This window comes from Thrips palmi, unplaced genomic scaffold, assembly GCF_012932325.1.
Source record: "Thrips palmi isolate BJ-2018 unplaced genomic scaffold, TpBJ-2018v1 HiC_scaffold_12, whole genome shotgun sequence".
In the NCBI taxonomy this organism is placed as follows: domain Eukaryota; kingdom Metazoa; phylum Arthropoda; class Insecta; order Thysanoptera; family Thripidae; genus Thrips; species Thrips palmi.
This window is the reverse complement of record NW_023144623.1, coordinates 4660856-4672999: the sequence shown is the minus strand read 5'-3', so window position 1 is coordinate 4672999 and position 12144 is coordinate 4660856. Positions and strand designations below refer to the sequence as shown.

Genomic DNA, 12144 nt, shown 5'->3' with positions numbered 1-12144 from the left:
GACCTTCGCGTCCGTGTATTCGGCAGGGTGAACCTCCAGGCGGGGCGGACCGTTGTCCCGTCGTCGTGTAGTACCAGCATGTCGGACGACGAGAACCCCCCCGAAAATCAGGGACTTGATTTGGGTTTGGCAGTGGACGAGTCACTGGGACTGGGCCAAATTGAACGGGATTTGATAAGGGGAGGTGAGAAGGGGAAGCGGGGAGGAGGGTGGTGATGTAATGGCGGGGAGATCGCGGAGCGCGGGAAAAAAGAGAGGGAACGCGGTGCTGGCCGCGGCGGAGCCGAATGGGGGGGGGAGAGGGGAGGGGAAGGGGTCCACGCGGCACATACACTCTGTCGAACTCAACACAGCGCCAGCAGTGCCTCGCCGCGCGCCGCAAACACGCTTGCAAAGTGCTCCAAAGAACTCCACCTCGCCGTGGTCCTTCCCCGCGCGGCCGTGTGCGTGTGCGGACCGACCGACCGACCGCTCTCGCAGTCAGAGTGCTTCGCGCGCGCGCGCGTCTGTGTGTGTGTGTTGTGTTGGTGTGAGTGTGTGTGTGCTGTGTTGTTTGAAAACATTGCTGGATTATTCGGAGCCCGCTGCGTACGCTGCGTGCCCGGGAGCGCCATGGCGTTTACAACAGGTGTGTAGCCGAGAGGGACTGACTCGCGGACTGATTCCGAGAGTCGTCTCTCTCTCTCTCTCTCTCTCTCTCTCTCTCTCTCTCTCTCTCTCTCTCTCTCTCTTTCTCTCGCCGGGACGCCCCATGAGTGCGAGAGAGAGAGACGACGCTCGGAATCAGTGTGCTGTCGTCGTCCGCCCCATTAGCGCCGGCCGTGCCAACCCCAATTCCGACGAGTCAACAAGTCGGGCCGGGCAGTTCACGTGTGTCCGTCCCTCCGGCCGCCCGGCCTGCGTGCGCACTGTAACTCTCGCCACTCTCTAACGAGATTTTACTTTAACAGCCACTAAAAAAAAACTGCGCAAACAAAAAAATACTATTTCTTCGTATAACAAACTAGAAAGACTAGAAAGACCCTGGGTCAGACTATGCTCAGATAAGGCTCGGACAGATTCTCCGAGAGATCGGCTCAAAGTTTTGCCGCAGACTTCACACTCGTGTCGTCTCCAACCCGGAAACCGTGGCCACCCTCAACGCGAAGGACCAGTTCCGTGACCGGCACCGAGGGGGAATTCACTCAGGTATTAGTCGGTTGTCGGGTGTGTAATTGGTCTGTAATACTGCCTGTATTAGGTAATAGTTGCGTAATGGCCGTAATTACTGGTAATAGTGGTATTTGCGTCGTATTAGCGCTGTAATTGGTGTAATAGGGTGTATTAGATGAGTAATTGGCACATTTTTTTAACGAAAAGTCTCCGTTGAAGCTCGCGACAGCTTCGGAGAGCCTCTCGGGAGAGACCGCGGTGGCTGATTATGTGCGTTTTAGACATATCCCATGCCGTGGAAGTGTCCTTCCCTCCGAAGGTAGGGTGGGGTGGGGGAGGCTGGAGTCGCGGTGAGACGAGCGTCACAAACCAAACCGCTAGCCTGGCTCTGGCTGCTTCCCATCAGTGGGTAACGCAATTTGCGTTTCTTTCTGCAAGAATTGTTGTAGTCCGGGATGAGTCCCGGACTAATAATGCATTCCGTCTTACTTTTTGCTGAAATATTGTTACTTCACGTGAGACTTATCTTCTGGTATCTATAATCATGGTGCCCAGAGGCACGTTGGATTTCTAACCTTGCCTTAGGCTCGGACATGCTTAGTCAGACCTCTTAATCATAGAACTCGAATAATATTTTTAGATGTTACTGCTTTCTGAAATGCTTCCTTTTTATAAAACTAAATTTATTGTGGGTCGATGTGCTTTCTTAGGTTATGATGCCCTCAGTCGTAATTTATTTGTGCACAGACCCACACCTGTTGAAACGAATGCAACAAATCTGAGATTTTACAGTAATTTCAGGTAATGTAATTCAAGTAATGTAACTAGACAAATAATATTAAAAAATCACTTTAGGGCTGCGTAAAACATCCAGTGAAGTACCAAACACATGAGGTGTCACAGACTGCTAGTAAGATTTAAGGGGTAGGCAGAGAAGCTCAAAAGATTTTTTTATTCACTGCAAGGGAAGGCGCAACCAATATACGGAATTGCAAAAACTGATGTGATATCATTGCTGTTTTAAACTGCATCATACATGCAAACCGTCCACAATGAATCAAAAATTTCCTCTGCCTGTCAGCTTTGTTTACTGTGAATATTTCGCAATTTGTCCACCCGCAGCGCTACCGTCGCACGTAGATACTCTATGCCCTGATGCAAATAGTGACCCAAAGTAAAGGAAAATTCCCTCTTTGCACTGTAGTAGGGTGTATTTACTGTGCAATTGCCATGTATTGTGGTTTATTTGCTGTGAAATTGCCATGAATTATGGTGTATTTGCTGTGTAATTGTCATGTATTATGGTGTATTTGCTGCGCAATGGGTGTATTATCAAGGTAATAGTCGTAATACCAAGGTAATGGCGTAATTGCAGGTAATGTCAAGGTAATAGCTGTAATACTTTCGGAAGGTAATAGTCGGTTGCCCATTTTCGGGAGTGAATTCCCCCTCGACCGGCACGGCGTGGGAGTGAGACAGAGTGACAGCGACACATGTCGTGATGATGTTTTCAGCAAGTCTCGCCGGCACCGCCGGGACAGCTGGGAGTTTCCAGCATCCGTAAGTGGCGCCCGGCGAGCCCGTTCGCGCTCCGCCGAGGCCGGCCAAGGCCTCGCGCGCCTTGCGACTCGCCTTGCGACTTGTTGGATTGAACCGGCGACAGCGCCGATCAGACGAGACGGACAAAAATAACAAAATCCAGCTGGCGGCTGGCGGACAGGGAGTGGGTGGGGAGGGGAGGGATGGGAGCGGCGGCCGTAGGGGGAAGTACCAGCGCCGTGTCTCTGTCGGTCTGTCTGTCTGTCTGTCTGTCTGTCTGTCTGTCTGTCTGTCTGTCTGTCTGTCTGTCTGTCCGTATATCCATCTGTCCGTCTGTCCGTTCGTCCGTCCGTCCGTCTGTCCGTGTCTGTCTGTCTGTCTGTCTGTCTGTCTGTCTGTCTGTCTGTCTGTCTGTCTGTCTGTCTGTCTGTCTGTCTGTCTATCCGTCCGTCCGTCCGTCCGTCCGTTCGTTCGCCGCGTCCTCCGCGCGTTCAGAGCGGTTCAGAGCGATGGCGACCGATAGTGGCGGACACGCGACGCCCAAAGCGCTTTTTTGCGGATCGTCACGCCGGGTCACGCAGTCACGCGTCGCCACGCTGACCCACTGTGTGTTTATGGCACTTGTTGTTGTTTTTGTCGTGGTCGTTGCCGTTAGCGTCGTCGTCATTTTAGTAGCTTTGTTGTTGTTGATGATGATTTTGTGTTGTTATTGTTGTTTTTCTTGTTTTGTTAGTGCCGGTGTCGGTGGTGTCATTTTCCTGCGTTTTGGTGGCGGCATAGTGTGATTGATTTTGCTCAGAGTACTCACTGTGCAGATAGAGAGACTTGATTCCCGTGTTGATCATCAATTTGAACCTTTCGCGCTCCGCGTCGCGCCGCCTGGCTTCGTCGCGCCGCCGAGACGAGCCGTCACGACCGTGACCGCAGGCTCACCTTGGTCCCACCACTGCCCCCCCCCCTCCATTTTTCTCGGGAGAGCCTCAAGGAACGGGTATTTCCAGCCGGCCGTTCTGCATCATACCGCAACTAGTCCAATTTTCGAACCGATTTGTCGCACCGACGCGATGATATTTGCGACAAAATTTTGTCTGTCTGAGTTGAAAGAGTGAATGCGGACACGAAATAGAGCTTCGGACATCAATGTCCGCCTCCATGATCTCGATAGGTCTGGAACTGGAGTAGCGACGGCCTCACGCGGGGGGAGGGGGATAACCTCTCCGTGCGAGAGACTTTCTAGCGGCGTGGCGTCTCTCCGTTTGGAAAAGACTGTCTCAATGCGACCACTGCTGGGGCCAGAAACCAGAAATCTAAACTGAGAAGAGTGATACTGTGAGGGTGGATCTAGAGACGGGTTGTAAGGGGAGGGGAGGAAATTGAGGGCTGCTTGGAGGCAGGGGGGTCCACCACATCTGCTAGGTGGTGGTTTCCTGTCTATTGCATTGCTCCCTCTTTGAACCTAACCATCTTAGTGTAGGAGCACTGTCACAGGATATTTGCTCAACGTGTCGGCAGGGGCGGCATGAGTGTCTTGTTCAGGCAATATTTTGCCGATAGGAACACATATGTGTTTCAATTATCCCTGGATTTTATCTTATCCTGTCACTGTCTCTTTTATCCGCCGCGTCCGGTTTGCCCTTCTCCGTGACTTAGTGTCCTGGGAAACAAAACACTTGACCGGGGGCCGTGGGGCCCAGTGGGGCCCAGTGGGGCCTCGATGGGTGACGTCTCCACCTTCCACTGTGCCGTCACGGCGTCGTCGGCGAGTAGCCGCCTTATCAGCAGCCCGATTCCGAGAGTCGTTTTCGTCGCTCTGACTCCTTCGCAAGGGACGCGCCCACTCGTGTAGTCAGAATGTCAGAAACCTGTCTGAAAACCTGATCAAAATTCGCACTCCTCTGAAAGCTGAAAACTTTTCTGACACTCTGTAGAAATCAGAAAAAGTTTTCAGAATCTTAGCTCTCGCAAACCTCTGAAAGCTAAGATTCTGAAAACTTTCAGAAAACATCAGGATTTCAGACATGCTTCTGACATTCTGACACACGAGTGCCATGAGTGCGAGAGAGACCGAGCGACGATAACGACCTTCGGAATCAGTCTGGCCAGGCCTGGCCCTGTTTGGTGCGTCAGTTGACTGCCTACCAAAGGAACGGCGGCTTCAAACGTGAATTACAACGTTTCTTAATAATAACTCATAATTACTGTCGGTTTAAATTTGCGGTTCGCTTCACCATGTCGGTGCGTGGGTGTGTCGTGGTTGGTGTTGTCTGGCGCGGTGGTCGTTGCCCGCCTTATCGTAGGGCCGCGTTGTCGTCCCGTTAGGCCCTTTCTTTATCGGTGTGGTGACTGTGACTCACTCGCCGACTAACAGGCGGAGAATGGCACGACGACGTGTACGGCCGCAAAGCGCGGGATTTTCCTGATTGTTTCTATTGGCTGAAAAGCCTGATTGCAAACCGTGCTTTCGTCTCTCTGGCTCGGTAGCGCCTGTGAGGTAGGCCATGGGCCCGTCGCGCAACACACCTGTGTGGAGAAGGTGGCCTACCTCGCGCCTGGGGGACGACAGGGGCGAGGTAGGCCACCGTCTCCACACGGGTGTGTTGCAGTGTGGGCTCACGGCCTACCTCACAGGCGCTACGGAGTGCTCAGAACCGGCATGCACTTGCCAAGTACACTCCAGGTGGAGTGTACTATGTACGCACTTGAGTTTGTAGAGTAAGCAGTCCTTCGAGTACTTCGTGCCATGCACCCCGGGTGCGAGAGAGACAGAGCGACGAAAACGACTCTGCTGCGCGGGTTCAACACCACGCCGTTGCCGAAATGGCATGATGCATGTGCATCTGGCGGGGCGGGGCCCTCGGCGGGGCGGCCGGCGTGATGACGGAGCCCCGGCTGTTTTGGCCGGCCGCCGACGCCCCCTCGCCGCGTGTTGGCTGGCGGTGTGGGACGCCCCGCGCGACGCCCGGTGCCTCGCCTCGCCGCCACCGCCGGCCGGCCCAGCACCGCCCAGACGCCAGTCAGTCAGTTCGAGTTCGACCAGCGCGCGGCGAGCGGGAACGGAAGCAGCCTGACGCAGCTAGAGCAGTTCCACTTTGAGGCGGTGTAGGTCCCCGTCGTCCTCGTCGTCCTAGTCCAGCAGGTACTGTCTGTCTCCCTTGCGGTTGGTCCCGGACAACGACAACCTAATCGTGGCCTTCCCCGCCTTCCCTGCGAAGCAGCCGTGTTCCCTTCGTGCTTTCCAGTGCAGTCACAGAGGCGGCTCCAGCAGACAGGCCAAGGAGGCAATCAGGTCAGGTCGCCAGAAGGCAACAAACCCTTACATTCCGCCGGGAAGTGGGCAAACTGTGTCTTGACGCGCTCCGAAATGTTTTTCTGGAGCCGCCCCTGTGCAGTCCGCGCTAGGTAGTCAAAGTTTGACTCCAGCTCGGCCCCGGCGCCCTCGGCCTGCGGCGCCACTCGAATCGACCCACGCCGTCGTCCTCGTCGACGAGCTGCCGTAAAGGCGCGACCGTTACACTGTGCATAATGACTGATTTCGAGCCGCACCTCCGTCGCTCTGTCTCTCTCGCACTCATGGGGCGTCCCGCAGGGGGTGCGAGAGAGACAGGTGGGCGAGGCACTTGTTCGAGTCGACGCTGACCTGTGGCCCACGGCGGCGGTCTTTTGACTGCTGCTTTTGACAGTTGCTCGGGGCGCTATCCACGCTATCTCCCACCACGGCATGAAGCCACGGCCTATGCCCGCCGTTGGCGATACGTTGGCGGCGACTCCGCTCGGAAGTGGTAAATCCGCGAGCGCGCGCGCGTCCGTCAAGTCCTTCGGCAAGTCCTTCGGCAAGTCCTTCGGCAAGTCCTTCGGCAAGTCCTTCGGCAAGTCCTTCGGCAAGTCCTTCGGCAAGTCCTTCGGCAAGTCCTTCGGCAAGTCCTTCGGCAAGTCCTTCGGCAAGTCCTTCGGCAAGTCCTTCGGCAAGTCCTTCGGCAAGTCCTTCGGCAAGTCCTTCGGCAAGTCCTTCGGCAAGTCCTTCGGCAAGTCCTTCGGCAAGTCCTTCGGCAAGTCCTTCGGCAAGTCCTTCGGCAAGTCCTTCGGCAAGTCCTTCGGCAAGTCCTTCGGCAAGTCCTTCGGCAAGTCCTTCGGCAAGTCCTTCGGCAAGTCCTTCGGCAAGTCCTTCGGCAAGTCCTTCGGCAAGTCCTTCGGCAAGTCCTTCGGCAAGTCCTTCGGCAAGTCCTTCGGCAAGTCCTTCGGCAAGTCCTTCGGCAAGTCCTTCGGCAAGTCCTTCGGCAAGTCCTTCGGCAAGTCCTTCGGCAAGTCCTTCGGCAAGTCCTTCGGCAAGTCCTTCGGCCCCGACCCGCGTCAAGTTATTTCGGCAGTGCAGGGACAAGGACGCGCGGGACGGCCCTGAGCCGCCGAAGGAACTTCCGGTGCGATGTGAACTTGTTTGTTGCCACGCTTCGTAGGAGGGGACGACCAGATTTCTCTGTACCATCTATCCATCCATCGCGTTGTTGAATCACCGCTGGCATTGGCTGACCAAGTGAAGCATTCTTTGGGGTATGACGTCACCGCTGAGCTGCCCCTCCCCCACCCCCTCGCCACTTTCCGCGAACTTCCCTCCTCCTCCTCCGCCTGAACTTCCCTCTCCATTCCCCGGTTCCTCCTCCCGTTAACATTCTCATACGTGTCAGCGCGAGCACCGCACTGCGTACACACAAAGGCTGGCCGCAGTTCTCGAAAACAAATCAAATCTCGTCAAGTGGAACACTCTCTGTCACTCGAGGGGCATGACACGGTCTGTCCGCTCTGCCAGTAGTCTGCCGCGCACCTTGGGATCCACCAGCCGCACCACTTTAGGTACCCAATTTGTCTTGTTACCGTCGCCTCCTCCTGCGCAACAATTGGGCGACCTAACCTCTGTGTAAACTGTTTTGTGTCTGTTTGTTCATCGTCTCTCTCTGGGACTGTCACACTGTAGGTGCGGTTTACGTTTACTCTCACGCGGATCTGAGAATCGCTCGTCGCCTTACTTCGTCGAATAGATTTAGACGTCCTTACTGTGAATGTCAAGGCGAGTTTTCAAGGTTGCGTCTCTGTTCCGTTCCGGGGTTCCGGCGCAACGGAGGGCAGGGCCACATCTATCAGTGAACTATCTCGCAGTTTATTCCCCTTCATGTTTGATCAGCTGTTTTGGCTGTTGGAAGTTTTTGTTGCCTATTTTCTTACGATGGCCTTACAGGTGTTCCTTGACTCATAGCTTTGTAAACGAATGTTGAACTGCTTAAAAATTATGACTTTTCTTTCAGGACTTCTAATTTTCCTGGTACCATTTATTGCAACTATGGCGTCATCCGAGCCTTTAGCTGCCGTTGTCAAGGGTGTCAATGATTTCACATTAGACTTCTACCTTGTAAGTCTCTCAATGTGTGTTAAAGCAGCCCTGATTGAAACGAGATGTGGTTTCTTATTTTCCTTCAACTTATATTTACAGACCACAGCTGAGAAAAATGGACCTGGAAAAAATGTTTTGGTGTCTCCCTTGAGTGCCGCTCTTGTCACGGCAATGGTACATGCAGGAGCCAAAGGTGTAACCGCAAATGAAATTACTAAAGGACTTCGTTTCCCCGAAGATAAAGCAACTTTGGAGGATGGTTTCAGAGCTCTTCATGGAGTTCTTGCAGTCAGTATTTTTGTACAATAGTCTGTCTGTTAGCCCTGTTTACCAATTTTTTTTGTCTCTAATGTTTCATTTATGGCTTGTTTCAGAACACCCCAAATGTTACACTTGAAATAGCCAACAGAATATATCTTGACAAAACTACGAAGATGAAACCAGATTATACGAAAACAGTCACTGAGGTTCACAAGTCAGACGTTGAAAGTGCTGACTTCATGCACAATCATGAATCCGAAAGACAGACAATTAATAACTGGGTCCTCAAAAAAACTCATGATAAGATCAAGGATCTCCTCTCCCCAGGTAATTACAAAATTTCTCACCTTCTTAGATAAGAAACAAAATTGATGCCATTAATTTCATGTTTGCTGTGATGTTTTGCACTGTTCTTAGGCATGGTTACTCCTGCTACAAGCATGGTTTTGGTCAATGCTGTTTATTTCTTTGGCAAGTGGAAGGAACCATTTGACCGTGAGCAAACCTACGATCAGGATTTTTTCGTTTCCAAGTCCAAGACTGTGAAAGTGCCCATGATGCATTTGACTAAAACTTTGCGGTATGCTGAGATACCACAACTGAAAGCTAAAGCTGTTGAGCTGTGCTATGCTGTAAGTTAATCAATATTGTCTTGTCCAAAATTTCATCAGAAATTTAAAACCGTCATTTAAAACATTTTGTATGATTTCCTGCAGAATAAGGATGTCTGTTTACAAATCATCCTTCCTGACGCCAAAGATGGACTGGAAAAGATGCAGAAGCAGCTTCGTGAAGGAGCTTTTGACCTCTCCAACATTGAATTTTATCCAACCAAAGTTCAGCTCAGCATGCCAAAGTTCAAGCTTGAAGAGACCATTAACATCAAAGACGTTTACCAGAAGGTAAATATGAGGCATTCAATGTACCCTGGAGACAAGCAAATTAGCATTAATGTTTCATAAATTACACAAAACTTGTTTCTCATGTGGCCATTTTTTGGACTGTTTCTTATCAGATGGGAATGAAGGCGATGTTCCAGCCTGGGGATGCTGATTTTAGTGGAATTTCTGAAGAAAAATTAGTTGTTAGTGAAGCAATTCAGAAGACCTTTATGGATGTCAATGAAGAAGGAACTGAGGCTGCAGCAGCAACTGGTAAGCTTTCTTCCATCCTGTTTTAAACTTAAGTCTTTGCTTTGCTTTTTTATGGATGCACGCCTGACTTTCTAGAAATACATAAGTGGTACTTGGGTAATTTATGCATGGCTTAAGATTTTGAAAATGCTGAATTATCAGGTGCTTCAATGCACACTAGTGTGTTACAAGTCTGTTGTCACTGGTACCGATAGAGATGAGCAAAGTCATCACAAGGGCGTCCTCACAAACTATTCCCCAACTTGTCCTTTTCCTCCATCATCCTACCTCTTTTTTAATGAAGATCTTCTTACATAATTCACATAAATCTGTTTAGCTTGTTTGTTGAAATGCATTTCTTTTAATTATCTCAAGCCTTTTCATTACCAGGGTTTAATGTGTGTTTGTTTCTTATATTCTGTATTTTTATTTATTTTTACATTGTGTATTGTACTTAACTTTGGTTGATTAATTAGTGGCATCTTATTTTTTCTTAAAATTGTGAGTGGCTGTTGATATGCACTGTTAAAAATTGTTTGCCTCATTGGGGAAGTTTTTCTTAACATCTTTTCTCTCTTTTTTGGTGTGTGTCAGTTTTTTTTTTTTTTTTTTGTGTTTTTTAGGGAAATCATATCCAGTAGTAGTGGCTTCTTTCTACAATGCACAGAATGAATGTTTTGATTTACTATGTGTGACTTATAATATATTTTTTGCTGTTCTGTTTCCCAGCTTGTGTTGCCCGAAGGAAGCGTTGTGTCGAGGAGCCTTTAGAAATTTTTGTGGATCATCCATTTTTATTCAGGCTTGTTCATTCCAACTCTCTGATTTTTATTGGGTCCCATTTTGAACCCACTGTGCCGAGTGAAGATTGTGCCCCAGTTGAGGATGATGTTGAGGAGCAAGTTGATTCACATCTCAATGACAATCCTCAGTCAGATGATGACCGCATCCATCATAAGCGAAGCCATTGTGAAATGTTATGATTTGCCTTTCTGTTGCTGTGTTATGTGCAATATGTGCAATGTCTTGCTTGCAAGAATCTCAAGTGTCCTTACTTCCTTTGTGAAGCTAACTTATTTGAACTCATGGTGCCGGTTATTTATTGAATAGTTTAGTTTTTTATTAACTACTTGTTGAGAAGTAAATGTTCCAAAATGTTAACACTTAACTTTTAAACTTCATGTCTTTGCTGGTAAATTTTATATCTATTGCTTGGTTAGAACTTATAAAATTAGCAGGGGAAAAACTTGAATCTTTGTATGCAGCTAGTCAATATTCTCTACAAACCTTAATATGTTCAAGCTGTAAGCAATTCTACAATTTTATCAGTATTAGCTTTCTCGCTTATCTTTCTCAATACCTGTCGTACTTTTGTCTCTCTGCTTGAATGTGTAGTGCCATGCTCCTAAATATCAAAATCTCAATCAGAATCTCACATGTTTGTATGATGTATGCTTCATGAGAGAGATAAATGCTTTGTACTTTAATCTTTACATTTCAGAAATGTTGTCTATTTACCAAACCAACTGCTGTTAAGTCTTACTTTTGGAGGAAGTTCTCAGAAGGAATATTATGCTATCTTGGAGGAAAGTTGCTCAGGGAAACCACTTATTGATCTCAGATAATACATGGTTCAATTGCAGATAATTCCCTGATGCATTTTGCTAGACAAAGATGTTTTTTATCATAAGGTTCTTTTCTGTTCCAATTTTCAGATTTTAAATATTATCATTAGCTTTAAGTTTTGTTGTCTTGAATGTTTTTTTGTTGTTTTTTATGTGCTTGAATTGTGGACACTCTAGGGTGTGAAACCAGTGAATCACATGTTTTATTATTGATCTTGTGAGTAATTTTATACATATTTATACTAATTGGAAAATAAGGGTACAACAAACAGCTTTAAGACTGAGCCTCAGTGCAAGTCGTATTCAAAGAAATAAACTCAAACCTTTCTGACGATTGCTATTTTTTTCTACCCGCCACAGTGACTTCCTAAAGCTATGCATGCTTTAAAAACAAAAGAAGTTTTCTCCCCTCGCTGCTGGACATGGTTCCCATTCATTCTTTTCACTTCTAAGACAAGTGGCAAACCCCACCTGGATTTTTGGCAGCCTCAAGTAAAGCAGCATTGCCTTTTCCACTCCAATGAAGGGTGATCTAGGGGCGGTGCTTGACTTTGAGAGACAACTAGACTTGGCCGAGCCAGGGAAGGCCGCAGCGAGGTGGTAACAGAGCCCCCTGTTCCCTGGGCAACAGGAGGCAGGCCGTCAGGCCCAGCCGCCCAGCCATTTGCCACACATTGCCGGCCGGTCGCGCGGCACTTTTCAACCCTTTCGGCACCGCGCTGCCAGATTCAAATTAAAGAAGTGAAGAACCACAGCCATGGAGACGGAGAACGAGACGCAGGCGATGGAGGCGGAGGAGCGCGACCAGGACGAGGACCAAGTGGACGGGGATGAGCAGGACGACGAGGGGCAGGAGGAGGAGGAGGGCGGGCAGGCCGTGGAGGAGGGGCAGCCGTCCACGTCGTCCGCGCCGCCCGCGTCCCCGCTGCTCGTGCCCAAGGAGAAGGACGAGTCCCAGCCCGCCGACAAGGACGGCGAGAAGAGCGACGCGGCCGCCGTCAACTCGGACATGATCCTGGAGGCGCTCGAGTCCCTGGAGCACAAGAACCTGCGC

General features: G+C 49.8%; 2 protein-coding genes across 5 annotated transcripts; both read left to right on the top strand.

Moving 5' to 3' along the window:
- Positions 1–352: 352 nt before the first annotated feature.
- On the top strand, positions 353–11421 carry LOC117640720 (antichymotrypsin-2-like). 4 transcript variants are annotated; one of them, XM_034377544.1, is made up of 9 exons: positions 7347–7536; positions 7658–7750; positions 7986–8089; positions 8171–8359; positions 8446–8659; positions 8750–8964; positions 9049–9234; positions 9348–9486; positions 10195–11421. In XM_034377544.1, the coding sequence occupies exons 1-9, from the start codon at positions 7467–7469 to the stop codon at positions 10446–10448; spliced, it is 1464 nt and encodes a 487-aa protein (XP_034233435.1). In that variant the 5' UTR covers positions 7347–7466; the 3' UTR covers positions 10449–11421. The 4 variants fall into 4 exon arrangements, with proteins under 4 accessions (XP_034233437.1, XP_034233438.1, XP_034233435.1 ...); XM_034377546.1 differs by lacking the exons at positions 7347–7536; positions 7658–7750 and adding an exon at positions 353–628; XM_034377547.1 differs by lacking the exons at positions 7347–7536; positions 7658–7750 and adding an exon at positions 5681–5827.
- On the top strand, positions 5848–7217 carry LOC117640721 (DEAD-box ATP-dependent RNA helicase 9-like). The gene has a single exon (XM_034377548.1). The coding sequence runs from the start codon at positions 6410–6412 to the stop codon at positions 7085–7087; it is 678 nt and encodes a 225-aa protein (XP_034233439.1). The 5' UTR covers positions 5848–6409; the 3' UTR covers positions 7088–7217.
- Positions 11422–12144: the final 723 nt, after the last annotated feature.

Bases quoted from the DNA above. Each gene is read 5' to 3' on its own strand.
- LOC117640721 (XM_034377548.1), top strand. From the start codon at position 6,410: ATGAAGCCACGGCCTATGCCCGCCGTTGGCGATACGTTGGCGGCGACT.
- LOC117640720 (XM_034377544.1), top strand. From the start codon at position 7,467: ATGACACGGTCTGTCCGCTCTGCCAGTAGTCTGCCGCGCACCTTGGGA. The intron at 8,090-8,170 runs GTAAGTCTCTCA...TTATATTTACAG, and splicing joins TCACATTAGACTTCTACCTT to ACCACAGCTGAGAAAAATGG. The intron at 9,235-9,347 runs GTAAATATGAGG...GTTTCTTATCAG, and splicing joins TCAAAGACGTTTACCAGAAG to ATGGGAATGAAGGCGATGTT.